General features: G+C 41.1%; 1 protein-coding gene across 12 annotated transcripts in view; it reads right to left on the bottom strand.

Moving 5' to 3' along the window:
* gucd1 (guanylyl cyclase domain containing 1) overlaps nt 1-10,161 on the bottom strand; it is a 103,948-nt gene extending 93,787 nt beyond the window's left edge. For 11 of the 12 annotated variants that reach the window (XR_009655505.1, XR_009655506.1, XR_009655507.1 and 8 more), the window contains exons 1-3: nt 10,015-10,161; nt 6,826-6,943; nt 6,574-6,739 (exon numbers count right to left, since the gene is read on the bottom strand). Coding sequence is in view for 7 of the 12 variants with exons in the window: in XM_060931812.1 (XP_060787795.1) it covers nt 6,574-6,739; nt 6,826-6,943; nt 10,015-10,021 (291 nt within the window). In the remaining 5 variants the exon portion in view is untranslated. The remainder of the gene's footprint in view (nt 1-6,573; nt 6,740-6,825; nt 6,944-10,014) is intronic. The other variant, XR_009655508.1, reaches the window with a different exon arrangement.
* Nucleotides 10,162-18,485: the final 8,324 nt, after the last annotated feature.

Genomic DNA, 18,485 nt, shown 5'->3' with positions numbered 1-18,485 from the left:
AAAAAAAAAAAAAAGGCGCGGGGGGGGGGGTGGTTTACTATAACTTTACGCACATGCGCCTATTGTGTGTGTAAAATAATAATAACAACAACAGACATTATGATCTGAGAAAACGCTTTAGTGACGAACAGTTACAGACAGTAATATGTCGTGATAGGTTATAAAATATTTTTTATTAGGCTATATATTAAATTATATATTAAATTTATCTTCTAAAATAACAGACTGTACTCATATCACAACCGGTTTATTTCACCATTGGAGATCAGATCACACAAGACATGAGTTAAATGACTCATTTTAAGGATTTAAGTAGGGTTTTTAAAAGCAGTGCCAGCAGAATTTCATGGCTCAGGTGGGTAAGGCGCCATACCATAAATCCGGGGACCCGGGTTTGATTCCGACCTGCGGTCATTTTCCAAGCCCTCCCTGTTTTTCTCCTGCTCATTAAAAGCAGTGCCAGCAAACATAAGTGCAATCAATTCAAGTAATAGTTAAGAAATAAAGGGTTTACAAAACAAGTTGGAGAATTCATTTTAAAAATTTTAGTAAGCTTTGTTTTTTTGCCATTTTTTCCACAGCGCAAGCTAACGGCTACAAAAAACCCGGTGTTCTATTGAGCGGAAGTATACACCCCATGCCCCCCCCCCCCCCCCCCCGCATAGATTTTGTGGATGTCATAGGAGAGAAATCAACAGATATCAAAATCAAAACCGAACACTAAACAAATTTATTTACTTATTTAATTTATTGTTTGATTTTTTTCCCTTTGTGATGGCCACGAAGGTGATCTGATCCATTTAAATAGCTGCCGGAACACCGAATGAAATGAAAATAGCTGCCGGATCTGACGACGGAGGTTATGGATCTTGTTCCGTCATGTTCCAGCTCAAATTAAGCCCTGATTTTAGGCCTATAGGCTATTGAATAACTTGATGTTACGGTACATATTCAGCCAGTTTTTCTCTGGGCTATTATAAATGATTTTGTTTTGCATTTTTAAAAATAACTCTCCTTCCAAGATAAACTTTATTCTTCGTCTCTGATGTTATGGTGTTAATGGTCTGAATAACATTTAATGTTTTTATCTGATATGACGTTAACTGGCAGGCGCACTTTCTGCCTGTTTTTTTCTCTGAGCAGTTGTTGTTGTTTTTTTTCACTAGACTGATGTTTTTACTACCGTACCTGTCTTTGGAGATGATATACCTATAGCCTACTTGATCTCTGATTTGATGAAATAAAATTCGACAAAAATGAAGAATGACACTCCTCGATGATGACTACAGCTTTAATAAAAAAGATGAAAGAGCCATGGGGTGATAATAAGCCCTACCGGTAAAAATATTCTAAAAGCAAACTGATTAATGCATCAGTAATAGGCTACTAATATTAGTTATAATAATAATATAGGCTATTAGTAATAACGATAGTGATAGTATTAAAGATAGTAGTAGATATTTAAAATAATCAGACTAGGCTACTTACAGGGCAAAGGGCGCGTTATCACTGCTCAGCTGTTCGTTTATTAAATAAACAATGCAGTCGCGCTGTAACCACGCGCCGCTTATCAGATAGAATCACAGATTCTGTGGATAGAATAACCCTTCAAAAAAGTGCGACTTGTAGTCCGGTGCGACGTATATATGTTTTTTTCGTCTTCATAATGCATTTTTTGGCTGATGCGACTTAAACTCCGGAACGACGTATAGTCTGGAAAATACGGTAATATGGTAAGTGATCGTAATAATTTGGAATATACCATAATTTAGCTGTTTGGTAATTTATTAATAAGCACCAAAATTAATGGCATTAATTAATGAGACTGATTAATGAGACTGATTCCATGAGAGATTTAATGATATGAGACTGATTCAATGAAAACGATTCAATGGTATGATTCAAATGAGACTGATTCAATTTTAATTATTAACCTTCAGATTTAATGAGATTGATCACTCAATTACCCAAATGCACCTACACTAACATACTAACTGGCCACAAACTTGAAGTTGATTTGTAATGGCTAACTATTAGCATGCTAATATGCTAAGGCTAACAAGCTAACTGATAGCCTTCTAACATGCTATGGCTATCATGCTAACAACTTACTAGATAACAGCTAGCATGATAATATGCTAACGGGTAGCATGCTAACACGCTAATGCTTATATGCTAACTGCTAACATTTGTGTGTGTGTTCATGTGGACAAGTATTCCTAATAATGCGGCAACTGAGTTGAAGTTGATTTGCTGTCAAAGTCTCAAATGAACAGATCCTTGCCAAATGCATTATCATCTATGGGGGAATGGAGAGATGACTCTGTCAAGCTTCCAATAATTAATGGCAATGTGGAGGAAAAAGGGATGGATGAAAGGCAAGACAAAAACAAGTGAGAGTCAGACCTGATGTGTGTGTGATGGGTGAGCTGGCCTGAGGTGCCATATGAAGTTTGGTGGATGTGTGGTGAAGTGTTACTGAGCAAAACTCCATTCATTTGAATGGGGCCAAGAATCAATGGAAGCCTATGGAAGTAAAAAGGGATGCATGAAAACCAAGGAAAAGACAAGTTTTATAAGTGCATAAACAAGCTCCAGTTAGTTCAAAATGCAGCAGCAAGAGTCCTTACTAGAACTAGAAAATATGACCACATCACCCGTCTTATCCACACTGCATTGGCTCCCAATCAATTTTCGTATTGATTATAAAAGTACTACTACTGACCTTTAAAGCACTGAATGGTCTCGCACCACAGTACCTGAGTGAACTTCTGCTCCTCTATGACCTGCCACGCCTACTTAGATCAAAAGGTACAGGCTATCTGCTGGTACCTCGTATAGTGAAGGCTACATCAGGGGGTCAGAGCCTTTTCTTACAAAGCCCCAGTTATGGAACAGCCTTCCAAGTAATGTTCGGGAATCAAACACAGTCTCAGCGTTTAAGTCGAGGCTGAAAACATATGTTTAGTCAAGCCTTTTGCTAATGGCGTTTATGAGGTAAAGGTGTAGATCTGGAGGGTGCTCAGATATAGAGTGTTTTGGTAAACTGGGATGTATGGATGCTGTCAGTCCCCCACTCGCTTGCTCACTCGAGTTTGTTGACGGTGTAGCGGCTGGCTGCTTTATGTCCCAGGGCTCCCTCATGCCTGTGTTACCTTCTGGCTCTCCCTTTTTAGTTATGCTGTCATAGTTAGTTACCAAAGTCCCTGCTTGTACTCAGTGCAATATGTATACTGTTCCTACTTATTCAGGTGACATTGGGCATACCTAACAACCTGTGTTTTCTCTCTCTTCTCCCCCCCCAAAAAAAATCTGTCCTTCTGAGTTACATGTCGGTCCTGGAATCAAGATGCTGACCTCTTCTGCTCTTCGGACCTGACTGATCCATCCTGGTGCCCTGTGTCTGGTTAGAGTCTCATCGCATCGCTCCTGTGGAGGGCGGCCCCATGTGGACAGTTGAGGGTCGAGCCTGGAGTACGCTCTGGACTCTTGCAGTGGTGCTCTTGTGGCTGGGGACTGCAGTTGACTTGCTGACTTTAGGACTATGGTTGTCGTGAACGGTTTTGCGCTCGGATTTCCGTCAGTGGGGGGTTTGTAGCATCAACGAAGCTGACTTTATGTTAGGACTGTTAATGTTATAGTCATGTTGTCTATTGTTGCCCAGATGGGGATGGGTTCCCTTTTGAGTCTGATTCCTCTCGAGGTTTCTTCCTCATGTCGTCTGAGGAAGTTTTTCCTTGCCACTGTCACCACAGGCATGCTCATTGGGGATAGATTAGGGATAAAATTAGCTCATATTTTAAGCCGTTCAAATTCTGTAAAGCTGCTTTGCAACAATGTTTATTGTTAAAAGCACTATACAAATAAACTTGACTTGAGTGCAGGGCAGACCTGATTGCATAGATGTGTCGGGGGAGCTGTCACTTGAAGTTTGGTGCGTCTCTGATAGAGCATGTCCGAGCAGGACGATTCGATTCGTAAGCCCTATTCATTCTCTATGGGGAAAAAAATTACAGAAAAACAACAAGAACAAGAGAACAGGGGTGTCGATCCAAAAGCTGAATACAAGCACACTACACCAGCAGATGTGTGGTGAAGTGTTACTGAGCAAAACTCAATTTAAATGGGGCCAAAAAAAAAAATCAATGCAAGCCTATGGGAAGGAAAAAGGGATGCATGAAAACCAAGGAAAAGACAAGTGCAGGTCTCAGATGAGAGACTGGATATGTGCAAGGACTTGGCATGAGGCATCATATGACGTTTCATGCAATTTGGTCAGTCGGTTCAAAAAACTGACAGAGACTGAATTATATTTTTTCCCGAAACTCCATTCATTTTCAATCAGGCCAAATTTCAATGGGGCCAAAAATGAATGGAAGTGAACATGTTAAATGTTAGCATGCTAACAGGCTAACGTTAGAAGAAGAAGAAACCTTTATTCGTCACATGCACACTTCAAGCACAGTGAAATTCATCCTCTGCATTTAACCCATCTGAAGCAGTGAACACGCGCACACACTCAGAGCAGTGGGCAGCCACACCACAGCACCCGGGGAGCAGTCAGGGGTTCAGTACCTTGCTCAAGGGCACCTCAGCCCAAGGCCACCCCACGTCAACCTAACTGCATGTTTTTGGATTGTGGGGGAAACCGGAGCACCCGGAGGAAACCCACGCAGACACAGGGAGAACATGCAAACTCCACACAGAAAGGCCCTCGCCAGCCGCTGGGTTACGAACCCAGAACCTTCTTGCTGTGAGGCGACCATGCTAACCACTACACCACCGTGCCACCCAGAGAAGAGTGTGAATATAGTCCCCCACTACCACAGATTATATAGTTGAGATTCCCACATTTGGGGAATTCGCAGGGGTCCCAACGTTAACAGCGAACACGCTAATGCTAACAGCAGACATCCTAAAATGCTAATGCTAACATGCTAAAATGCAAATGGATAGTTTGATAACATGCTGATGCTAGCATGCTAATAGCTGGCATGTTAAAATCCTAACATTTGGTCACTCGGTTCAAAAAATTGACAAAGGTTCCCCCCCCGAAACTCCATTTATTTTAAATGAATAAGTAGCATGGTAACATGCTCACAGCTAGCATGCTAACAGGCAAATGCTAACATGTCAAAATACTAATGGCTAACGATTACCATTCTAACAGCTAATATGTTAACATGCTAATGCCTAACATGTTAGCACCTATCATGTGAACAGCTAGATTGCTAACTGCTAACATGCTAAAGCGACTATGCAAACTGATAGCATGCTAACAGCTAGCATGCAAACCTGCTCAGATTATCATACTAATGGCAAACATTGTGTGTGTTTTTTTGGGGGGGGGGGGGGGGGGGGGGGGAGACAGTGTGTGTGTGTCTGTGTGAGAGTCACAGCAATTGTGAGAGGGTGTTCGAGAGAGAAAGAGCAAGTGTGTCTGTATGAAAAAGAGAGAGAGAGGATGTGTGCGTGTGGGTTAATAAGTGAGTGAGTGTGTATGTGTGGTGTGTGTGTTTATGAAACAGACAGCGCATGTGTGAAAGAGAGAGAGAATGTTTTAGTGTGTGTGAGAGTCAGAGTGTGTGTGTGTGTGTGTGTGTGTGTGTGTGTGTGCGCGCGCGTGTGCGCGCGCGTGTGTGTATGAGAGAGATAGAGAAAGGATGTGTCTCAAGAGAGTGGAGTGTGTAAATGAGAGACAGTGGTTGTGTGTGTGAGATCGGTGAGTTGGCCTGTGGTGCCATATGAAGTTTGGTAGTGTTACTGAGCAGAATTCCAGTCATTTCAATGGGCCCAAAAATGAATAAAAGTGAATGGGGAAAAAAGGCACGCCAAAAAAAACAATCAATCAATGAGTGCAGGTGTCAGACGAGGGGATGGATATATCAGGGGACTTGGCCTGAGGCATCATGTGCAGTTTCATGAAGTTTGGTCACTCGGTTCAAAAAAATTGACAGAGTGAAAGTTTTTCCATCCCGAAACACCATTCATTTTAAATTAAAAAGTAGCATGGTAACATGCTAACAGGCAAATGCTAACATCAACATGCTAATGGCTAATGACTAGCCTGATAACAGCTAGCATGCTAACAGCTAGAATGCTGACATGCTAAGGCAAATATGCAAACTGGTAGCATGCTAACAGCTAGCATGCCAACAGGCTCAGATTAACAGGCTAATGGACAACATTGTGTGTATGAGAGAGAAAAAAAAAAGTGTTTGTGTGTGTATTATGGAGAGCGTCTGTGTGGTGTGCGAATGTGTATGAAAGAGTGACACAGCATGTGTTTGTGAAAGAGAGAGATTATGAAGCGTGTGCGTGTGTGAGAGAGAGCTCGTGAGTGTCAGTGTGAGAGATAGTGTGTGTGCTTATTTATTTAGATTTGTCTATTTTCAATTAAATATAGTGTTTCCATGAATTGCAAATCATTGCATTCTGTTTTTATTTACACTTTCCACAGCATCTCAACTTTTTGTAACTGGGGTTGTATGACTCATACAGTGTGACCAAATTTGTCATTAACATTTATGTAACTAACTTTTATACAGATCAGTTACATAAACTTTACTATACCTGATTTTTAAAGCCCTTGTCTACTCCTAATGTTTGTGTGCAGAAACAGTGTTTTACTCCTAGCTGACACATGAGATAGGCGAGGTCAATAGTCCACACGCTTTCTGTCAATTTCAGATCACAGCAGGCTCTCTGGAACTCCTCTTCCCTCACTGGATGGACATATCTGAGAATGAGAAATATCATCAGAGTGATGTTTAATGAACCACATTATATATCACCCAAGATGAATCAGCATGAAATAGCACTTACTTTAATACCATTCTCGAACATGCCAAACCGCAGTCCCAGTGGTACTGCTGCCGGATAACTGGTACGTTTAACAGAACAACGTCTGTGTGGTGGGGGGAAAGGCCATTTGACATTTTACCTTAACCAAAATATACGTGTACAAATAAGTTATACATGACTGAGAAAGAACTGATGGATCACAATCCATTTGTTAAGTACAACATCAATGGCCATTTCTAGGGCCAAATGCTCCTTCCATTTTGCCAATATAGAGACTTTGTCACTAGATTTGAAGATTTTTAGACCCCTTTAGCGACTTTGATTTGAAAATAAACCTTAGTGACAAATCTAGTAACTTTTTCAGCACACGAGTGACTGTCTTGAACTTGTTACGGCTCTTCAGACGTATTAAAGACTTTATAAGGAGTTTGTCTCCAGTTCACATCTCAGCTGTTTCAAACGCAGGCTCGCTCGTCTCAGAGTGCAACACCTAATTGCGGTTGCAACCAATCAGTGATAATAATAATAATAATAATAATAATAATAATAATAATAATAATTTCAATTTATATAGCGCCTTTCTCAAAACCCAAGGTCACTTTACAATTATAAGCAGAAAGAAAGAAAAAAAAAAGTCCACCAAATAGAGGTCAGGATGTCATTCCAGTGGTGTAGCAGCCACAGTCCCACCAAAAGGTGCACGAAAACAAGTCCTACACCTCCAGCACAGCTGCCATGACGCCGCCAGCAACATCGCTCGGAACACCATGCCATGGATCCACAAAGCGAGCATAAAAGCACCACCATGCAGAGCACTGGTATGTCCCAACCGCCTGCACAGCCGCCGCGACACCACATCGCTCAGAACATCACACCAAGCACTAAAGCACAGAGCGCTGGACAACCACGATGTTAAAATGAGCAACGAGCTCACTGCAGTGCATAGCTGGGAGCACAGACATCACCCACAGCGAATCAAGGCCCGGAGGGAACCAACGCCCAAAACCGGGTCCGGAGCTACACCACAACCGGCAGACAAAACACTCAAACATCAAACTAGACAAACACACAGAAAAAAGAAAAAAATAATAAAAGGAGAGAAAATCAAATTAAAAAAAAGCTCCAGTTTAACATGAAGAACGAACCATGGTCCCGCCCCACGATCAGTCACTGATAACTCCCCCATAATCACTCATCACCGTTTGTCCCACCCTCTTGCCTCTTCGTTCTTCATGTTAAACTTTCTTTTAAAGAGATGTTACAGTTTATAAGTACTAAAAGGGAGTAAACATTTTCCTTCATGGCAATTGCATAGTTTTGTTGGACTCAAATCTATTCAAACAACGAAGAATACCGCACTGCGACATTTTGAGAAAACAAGGCCCTGGAAATGCAGTCATTACGTCATAGCTAAACAAGCAGATGGTTAGATCATCATGAAGTGTAAATAAAACTTGAGTCATTACATCTGCTAGCTATTTAACAAATCAGGCCACAGAAAATGTACAATGCCTTCCGGTGGATAGATGCACCTCAGCTTTCCATTCCTGGTTGTAATCAAATAGTTCACTTATTCTATCTTAGGTGTGTGTTTATTTGTGGCTATGCTCCATTCATTCATGAAGAAAAATAGAAAAAAGATTAACTTGAAATGACTAAGAATAGGAGAATTTTTCACTCACCTGTGCTGTGTCCAAAATCACTCACTCAACTCAGTACTCCCTACTCACTATCTCGGGAATTCTATATAGAGAACTATATAGTGAGCTCATTGATAAAATGAAAAAACACTTTCGGACACTACTCCGCCGCACTGTTATTTACGTCATTACTGTTGCACAATTAAAACGTCGGGTGGTGGGTTTTCAAAATAATAAATACATGCGTGTATTTTTGTGAAAAATACATTATACTGAGCATATTTCCCACATTAATCAATACAAAGTACTTTGTGTCTCCTACATCTTTCAGTTGTTTTAAATCAAGGCTGAAGACTTTCTTCTTTGCCGCTGCCTTTTATTAAATCAAATTTGAGGCTATTGATTGATTCCTCGCTCTGCATTGTAACTTTTATTCTTGTGTTTTATGTGTCTTACTCTATTTTAGCTTATTTTCTCTTCTCTTACTATTTTTAATTGTACTTGAATGTCCGTTTATGTGTTTCTTCCTCCGTCCATTCACCCCCAACACAGTGCAATATTATTGCCACTTTCGCACCACAACTTATAAATTTGTCTCATGCCCATTGTCATAAGGAAAAACAAACTACTGCTATACTCAATCTAAAATACTTAACAGTCCTAATGAAACAGCTTTTACAGCTCTGTGAAAATGTGCGACCGTAAAGCATGATGGTATATATTGCTTGGTTCGTGACCGTCAGTTATATACTACTTTTCACGATGCATTGTGGGATACCACTATATAGGGTGCAACAATTCTCACTGTACATTCAGAGAGCACTACAAAATGGAGAACTCACTATATAGTGAGTGATCTCGGACACAGCACTGGTGTTTTCTCCAGCAACGTGAACGTCCTGTGGAACAACGCATGCACCGATCTGTTCTGTACAATACGGTAGTCAATAAATGTCAAAAATATGTGCAGGGGTTTTTTGTTTGTTTGTTTTGGTCAGTTGACACTTAATACAAAAAGTCTTTAAAACAAGACCACAACCTATTAAAAAGATTGATAAACACCACTGTTTATTTCGCAAAAGTTAATTTCAGCTGAAACTTTTTATAATTAATGACAACAAACTGGGCAAAGGAATGAACACTGAAACTATTTAAACTTCACGTTGCGTCATCCCACCGGACTTTATGGCATTGTTACTTTTCAGGTTATATGTATTCAACACATTTAACATAAGCTGCCTGTCATTATGTAGTAATGTATGTAATTGCCCGGTTTTCTAGTTCATCCGACAGTTTCGAATGTTTACAGTTTCTTTCACTGTATTACAGTAGTCTAACGCCTGTTCGTTTCAGAGACATGCGATAAACGAAATATCCGTTGTTAAAAGAAATTACGAATTATAGCGTGTACAAGTGTATTCTCCAGGCAATCGCATTCCGGTGTAACCAAAGTAGTTGAGTAATTCGCAGAAATTTGCAGGTTCCTCGTAAATGCGAATTCAGAGCGCGGACTAACGTCATTTCCGACCTTAATGCGGTCAAGCTATAACAAAGAAGAATTCGGCCTGACCTTCCATTAATTTCGTGTTGTTGTTGTTGTTGTTGTTTTTAACCGTCAAATAACTTTACTTCTGAAGCGCTCTGTCCCTTTATATGACTGCTGGTATTTTCTAGTAGAGCTGGGTCATATCGATACTGACATTTCGGCGCAGTAAAGAGCTTCTTCTTCAAGGTTTTATGGCAGTTGGCAAACCAACTTAAAGGTGCATTACCGCCACCGACTGGGCCGGAGTGTGGAACAGGCGATATAAGGGAGGGGGAAAAACTCTATTCTTATAGCTATTTCTGTAGGCTCCAGCTTGCCTGCGACCTTGTACAGGATAAGCGGCTACGGATAATGGATGGCTATTTCTGTATCTTTAAAAAAAATTAATATAACGGAGGCTCCAACTTGGGAAATTGCAAAGAGGGAGATAATCCCTCTCTGCGAGTAGCTTGGAGGGAGACAAGTTTGAGCGCCATAGGCGCGAAGGCGAGTTATTCACCACGTTTCGTGTCAATTAAATCTTAGTAATAGTAACGGATCTAGATAAATCCAGTGACTAGACCAAACTTTAATATGCCTAAAGGGTCCGTGTATCATCCGATCATTCAAGTATTCCATTCAATCTGGAAAACGAAAAACAAAAAAAACCTCAATATTTCGTTTTCCTGTTTTTCTGTATGACAAAAAAAAAAAAAAAAAAAGAGGGATTGGTGTTTGTTTTCCTTTTTCCAACTCAAAACAGAACAAATAATAAACAGGGAAACCAAAACGAAATAACTAATTTACGATTATTGATTTTCTCTATTCCCCACGCTACATTAGCCTTCCCATGATCCTCAGCGACAGTCCATCATCATCTCTGCGTCTATGAAACAGAAAAATTGCATGTGCATGTATATATCAAGTAATTTATTCATACATCCTATTCATTTAATATATTAAGCTGTTAATCTCTTAATAATAATAATAATAATAATAATAATAAATAATAATCATCATCATAATATAATAGTAATCTGTACTCGGGATGGGGGGGCATGCCATCCTCCCGGAATAAAAAATGGTCAAAATCATCCCCCCTCTAAAACAGGCATCCCCCCTCCCTTCCCTTGAGCAATTTTATCAATAAATGTGGACATTGCTTCTATTTAACATTGGAATTAGAAATGCCATTCCACGTAGCTTTGCTGAAACTGAGCATACAGTAAGTTCCGCGAGAGAGGGCGCGCGCAAGCGAAGCGTTTGAGGAGGTGACATTTAGTTGGGGTTCCGTTATTTTTTATTTCATTCGGCGTCAGTGACAGCAGCGGATTGCAGCATCATGGCCAAGCGGAGTGTACAGTAAGACCTAAGCAGGTTCGGCTTTAAGATCGCAAGAAAAAAAACATTTCAGAAGGTAAGTCGAGTTACGAATATCAGTCCCACTTTCTGTGAGCCCACTATCACGCTGTAAAGTTCCCGATATGGAGCCTAATTTGTGGGCGGCGGATAACAACACAGCTATCATAATGAAAGTTTGGAGTCTAGCCAGCTGCTCAGCCTTACATGTTGTCAGTGGTGTAGTGGAGATTTTTAAAGTGGGGGTACGCGATTCGTGACGTCATCGATTTGATATCATGTCAGAAGCGGTAGCCTTTGTTTGGTCGCCTATGTTTGGTCTGAATGATTTGTATAAATGTTACGTTCTTTTAACGACACAAGAGGGCACAAGAAGACACTTTTTTTCAGACATTATGTGTGCAATTTTCATTCGTGTTTGTCAGTACAGCCCAACTGTTATGGCGAAAAGCCGCGGTTTATTTTGTCTCCAATAAATATGCCGAAATGGCTAAAGAGGAACAAATTCGCCTTCTCCTTCCGAATGCATCGTCGTAGACAGCACCACTCTGCTGCTGGAACTCAACATAAACCTTGCATAGGTTTAACATGGACTATCAGGCGTGAAGCCAAAATATTGGAAATTATGATACACAAACACCTTTGTTCATGTTCGATTCATGTTCATTTGAGCCGAGCTGCATTCGGAATTCGATATTTTTACTAGCCTACTTACTGCCGTGGCAACAGCTACAGCATGTGTCCAGAAGTTCAAAAAAAGTCACGTCCCTCACTCACATCGCATACAAACCAGCAATGGGCTGAAATTTATTATAAAAGGCACCAATCGAATAAATCAAGCATTTAGTCTGGCGCGATTGAGGCACCTGCGTATACAAAATACATGACATGCAGCCATTGGGTTAAGCCCTACCATGCACGCCTTCTTAAAGACTTTTCTTTAAATTTATTGTCATTTCACATTTTTGGATGTACAACAAAACACTAAACAGGAAGGCCACAAAGATTATGAATTTCAAATCATATATATAATACAGTATGTGGTGAAATTATCCGCGTAAGGATGACCAGGCAGGCGATTACATCAGTTCTGTTGCCCTCTCGGTGCTGCTACCATGAACGCCCGGAAATCACACACGCGCGCGCGCGCGCACACACACACACACAGAGACCCTACTGTTATTATTAGGCTATTAAAAATCATAGGCCTATACTGAGCAAAAATCGCATTAGAACTTCAAAGATCATGAAGCATTAAACCGACAGATGGCGGAGTCAACCGTTTACATAATTCTAATATCTCGGCTGCGTTTAGAATGCATTCTACTTTGCGTCGCTACGTTTCACGTAACGTTCGATTGGGGGGGGGGGGGGGGGGCATTGATGATGAGCACAAAGGCATGTGTCACTTACTGTAGAGCGTATAAACTCAGGCCATTGAATGAGAGGTTTTTTTTTAATCTCACCTCGGGAGAAGTGGGTGGACGGCGTACCCCCGCGTACCACGCCCACTACACCCCTGCATGTTGTGACCGGCTCTCGAATGAGGCAATGAAGCCTTCAAAACTGCGAGTGTCGTTAATTTTAGCCTTCCTGACTTGAATAACATTTTTTGTTGCCTGAAGAATAACAAACGAACGTCCAGGCTGATTAAATTAATGGCCTTATACAAGAAATCAAAGCTAACATGAACCTGAGTAAGCTATCGATAGCTGGCTAGACTCCAAACTAACATTCATTATGATAGCTGTGTTGTTATCCGCCGCCCACAAATTAGGCTCCATATCGGGAACTTTACAGCGTGATAGTGGGCTCACAGAAAGTGGGACTGATATTCGTAACTCTTGACTTACCTCCTGAAATGTTTTTTTCTTGCGATCTTAAAGCCGAACCTGCTTAGGTCTTGCTGTCCACTCCGCTTGGCCATGATGCTGCAATCCGCTGCTGTCACTGACGCCGAATGAAATAAAAAATAACGGAACCCCAACTGAATGTCACCTCAAACGCTTCGCTTGCGCGTGCCCTCTCTCGCGGTAGCTTACTGTATGATCAGTTTCAGCAAAGCTACGTGGAATGGCATTTCTAATTTCAATGTTAAATAGAAGTAATGTCCACATTTATTGATAAAATTGCTCAAGGGAAGGAAGGGGGGATGCCTGTTTTAGAGGGGGGATGAGTTTGACCATTTTTTATTCCGGGAGGATGGCATTCCCCCCATCCCCCCTCAACTCGAGTACAGATTACTATTATATTGAGATAATAATAATAATAATAATAATAATAATAATAATAATAATAATAATAATAATTAATTAAGAGATCATCAGCTTAACATTAACAGCTTAATATATTAAATGAATAGGATGTATGAATAAATTACTTGATATATACATGCACATGCAATTTTTCTGTTTCATAGACGCAGAGATGATGGACTGTCGCTGAGGATCATGGGAAGGCTAATGTAGCGTGGGGAATAGAGAAAATCAATAATCGTAAATTAGAGTTATTTCGTTTTGGTTTCCCTGTTTATTATTTGTTCTGTTTTGAGTTGGAAAAAGGAAAACAAACACCAATCCCTCTTTTTTTTATCATACAGAAAAACAGGAAAACGAAATATTGAGTGGTTTTTTGTTTTTCGTTTTCCAGATTGAATGGAATACTTGAATGATCGGATGATACACGGACCCTAAAGTCAATGTTAATGTCAATAATGACTATTATAAATTGACAATGGTAGACCCTCTGATGATAATGTTCTACTGTAATAATATTCTAAGTCTAAGTTAGTAAAAGTCAGACAAGTTGGTTAGAATCTAACGTCTGGTCTGGTGATCTAACCTTGTCAGATATAGGGTCTTGCTGCCGTCCAAAATAGTCCGCCATTCGTCCCTGGCGACCATCGCGACAGGCAATCCAAACTTGGTGATTTTCTGATTTTTTTCTTCTTCTTCGTAGTTTGGCTTTTGCCATTTCCACCAACAGAACTTTGTTTCATTATCTCATTCAAGAGAACATAAAGTTAAAGACGAGCAGGCGAGAAATACAGACGCAAAAAAACAAACAAAAGGGTTGAGTGTCGCGGGTTTTCTCGTTCTCTCGCGCGTATTGTTAATAGCGCCATCTGTATGTTTATCGGTAACTGCTAAGACATTGGGTGGCCTCAAGTGTGTACCCCGCAGCCTACCGAATTCCGCTCGATTCATATGCACGCTTGATCTGCGCGCACATGCCTCCGGCATTCACTCCAAACCCCCATTACGCTGATCGGTGTACCAACCGGGGAATCGACATATACCACGGGGTACACAATTGAGTCCACCCATACAATGTCAGACACAGGAAAAGCGGAAAGTCAACTATTAATTTGTGTCAACAAACGTATCAAGTTTTTTTTTTTAACTAATCGTGTGTAGTAAGGGCAGGCGGGAGATTTTTATGCTGTCAACGGGAGGTCGGGAGGATTTTCTAAATGTTCCCTACAGCGGGTGATCTCCCGCCCACGGCGGGAGAGTTGTAGCCTCTGAAATATATCTGACTTGATGCAGCTCGAATAAACCAGGTAATGTGAAATTATGATGTTTAACCGTTCTAAGAGATTTAAAAAGCTAATTTCTCTTACGTTCATATTTCTTGCAGTGGATCAATATATGTTCTGCTGGTTCTGGATGGCTACAATGTTCACAATTTTCGGTTGGGTATTTGCCTATTATGTTTAGAGAAAAGTTAAGTCCTGTATGTCCAATTCTTAAATGGGTGATCATGATTTCTTCTCTCCGACTCCTGACACCTATCCTTCCAGTCATCACCTGTTTTTCAATGTTATATAGATGTCTGTGTTTCATTGCTATCCCAATACTCCTGCTAGACTGACTTTGCATAGGACTTGATGTAAATCTTAGCCTCTGCCTTACTAATTGGGATATGCAATTCTTTTTCTTTTGTTTTTTAGCATTTGCTTACCCAGCTTGTCAACCTGTTCATTTCCCTCCACACCAGCATGAGCAAGTCTCATCTCATTATCTGTAGCTGCTTTATCCTGTTCTACAGGGTCGCAGGCAAGCTGGAGCCTATCCCAGCTGACTACAGGCGAAAGGCGGGGTACACCCTGGACAAGTCGCCAGGTCATCACAGGGCTGACACATAGACACAGACAACCATTCACACCTACGGTCAATTTAGAGCCACCAGTTAACCTAACCTGCATGTCTTTGGACTGTGGGGGAAACCGGAGCACCCGGAGGAAACCCACGCGGACACGGGGAGAACATGCAAACTCCACACAGAAAGGCCCTCGCCGGCCACGGGGCTCGAACCCGGACCTTCTTGCTGTGAGGCGACAGTGCTAACCACTACACCACCGTGCCACCCCCGCATGAGCAAGTACCCAAAGAAAAATAGTTGAAATGCCCTTGGAATCCATTTTAAGCAATGTTATAAAAATTTCATTGACTATATCTGTTCTAAATGATTTACCTGATTGAATACACTGCTGATCAAGCACATTTTTTTTGGGGGGGGGGGGGGGGGGATCTTTAGAACCATCTGTAAATATAAATGTATGATTTTAGAAAAATAAAAATCCAAATAATTTTAAACAATATCCCTCACTGATAGAAATCAAATTAAATTTTCTTATTTCCTGATGAATATTATTAAGTCTACATCTGGTAAAGGGAATAACCATGGCGGAACTGGAGATAATGGGACTGTAGGGCAGTACTGTAGCTGATGAAGACCAATAGTCACTTATATCCATCCAAAACTTTGGAAATTAGATTCATTAGCCCTATTCGCACGGGATAAGTATTACCTATGGACCTCTGGTAATTCGCAATTACCCCCGCACCTCTGTGTTACTGTGTAGTGCATTCGGACGGGATAAGCAAAAGTCTGTAATTCACTGAATTTACAGACATTGTGACCGGTTTTCCAGGCCACCCAACGTCAAAATCCATGAATTTGTAGTTGTGGTCAACAAGGCCTTGAAGTACAACACTATACCACCCAGGGCCGTAACTACCATTGAGGACACCGAGGTCATGTCCTCGGCATTTTTTTCCCACGGTGTTTTTTTTTTTCACTCAGAAATGTGAAATTAATATATGATGAAAATCGTTCTGACTTTGATCGGTGGAAAATTCTAAATTCAGCTTGCATCCCCCTGTTCTCATTTGTTTGTCTAAAAATAAAGTCCACATAATCATTTTTAAACGAAGCTGAAATATCCGACATTGGAAACATTTCATATTAGTCAGCTAAGCACCACGGGATATACCAGAGTTGAGAAGTGTTCTCATCAAGGTCCAACTCCGCAGCCAGTCAGTTTGTCAATTAGTCGTGGAATCTGAAAATTGACATAAGATGAAGAAGTCTACTACATTAAAACAAACCAAACTCAGCTTTGGAAAGTCAACAAGTGAGAGAAAAAGAAAGAGGGAAGGTGGTGAGTTAATTTTGTCAGTCACTGACAGTTATGTGCCGGAATGCTTATGATCATTAACAGTGCAATTTTAATTAGCATTTCAAGCAACAACAGTCGAAGCCACTTATAGATAGGATTTTCGTTTTCCAGGTGGCACAAACTCTTTTATTGTCTCTCTTGTCTCGATTTGATTTGGTGCGTTTCAGATCAGAAAAGGCTGGACAGTCGTGACCTGTTGTTTATGAAGTTATTGGATACTGACGAGACTTGAGCTATTTTGCTAACTTACCAGACTATAGGCTAACGTGAACCCAAGACACTATTGTTTTGATCATTGGTTGTATTTTCGAACGGAAATGAAAACAGGTAGCAAACTTATGTTCACATTTTATTTACAACATGATGTACCACCTCTGACTGCTTTCTGTCAATCATGAACAGCCCAGCCGCGTTCACAGCTCCTCCTCCGATCACCAGCTGGAGATGAGCCTCCTCTCGGGAAGTCTTGTCCCGCCCCTCTTATTGACTCCCATCTCCAGTGAGGCTCAGTCTCCAAATGTAGCATTTTAGTCGGTTTTGTCCAATAACCGTCTAGTATTTTGCTATTGAAAAGGGCATACATTTTTTAAAAAGCAATTGAAGTCCATTCAGGCTCGGCTAGATTGCGTTGTCACTCACTCTCACTCACTCACACTCCATCACTCACTCTCACACACACACAAAATACTTTTGTGATCGTGCAGTTTTGAAATTGTTAAAATAAACATGTTCACCTACATGTTCATCTTGTTGGGCTTGTGATTTTGACTCGTTTCCAAAACGTATGAAAAGTCACCATATTAGGACTTTTTTTTTTTTTTGGCAAATAAGATGTATCGCAATGTTTGACATCGGCATTTGAAAAATCCTGGTTACGGCCCTGATACCACCCTTTCCTATTGTAGTAGTCGGTGGGATAGTTCTGCGGAGCAATGATCGGGATGTGTGTCCCATCCAAAGCACCAACACACATGGGGAATCCGGTCTTCCTCTCGAAACCATTGATGATTCCGTTGACCTCCGGAACAGATTTTGGCCCCCTCACAAACACCTTCCTGAGATCACTCAGCGCCTCCCAGACCTCCCAGAAGATGTTGCATGCTGTGCTGGTCCCAATGGCAAACAAGTTGGCAACATCTTGGAATTCCACATTACTTGCAAGCCTGTAGATTGTGAGTGCCACCCTCTTCTCAACAGGTATTGGTGCCAGCATGTTGGTGGTTTGGGGCTTAATGTGTGGGCGCAGGTGGTCACACAGCTTCTCAAAGGCCTCTTTGGGCATTCTGAAGTTTTGGTACCAGTCTTTCTCCCGAAAGTTCTCCAGCACCTCCACTTCCCAGAAGGACAGGCCTCTCTCCCTGGGTCTTCTTTCAGGGTACCAGATATCAGCTATAAACAAGGTTGGGTAGGTGGTTAGAATAAAGGCGCGTTTGGCAACAATCAATACAGTTGTAGCATGTTGGAAGTGCCAACATATTACTGTAGTACATTAATGGTGCATTAATAAGGTAGGATGAAAACACAGTAGGCATAAGAATAGCACTGTATCCAAATTAAGAGAGGGGAAACGCATATGATAGGGATGCAGTATGTTTGCTCCACACTCTCAAAATGAGAAGGCGGGGTCACTGCAAATGAAAACAGTCTCGAGATGACAATGTAAGTGAACAGGCAGTTTATGGCGCTGTTTACA

Source organism: Neoarius graeffei, chromosome 10 (assembly GCF_027579695.1).
Source record: "Neoarius graeffei isolate fNeoGra1 chromosome 10, fNeoGra1.pri, whole genome shotgun sequence".
In the NCBI taxonomy this organism is placed as follows: Eukaryota; Metazoa; Chordata; class Actinopteri; order Siluriformes; family Ariidae; genus Neoarius; species Neoarius graeffei.
Note: the sequence above shows the minus strand (reverse complement) of the source record. Positions and strands in the feature narration are given on the sequence as shown.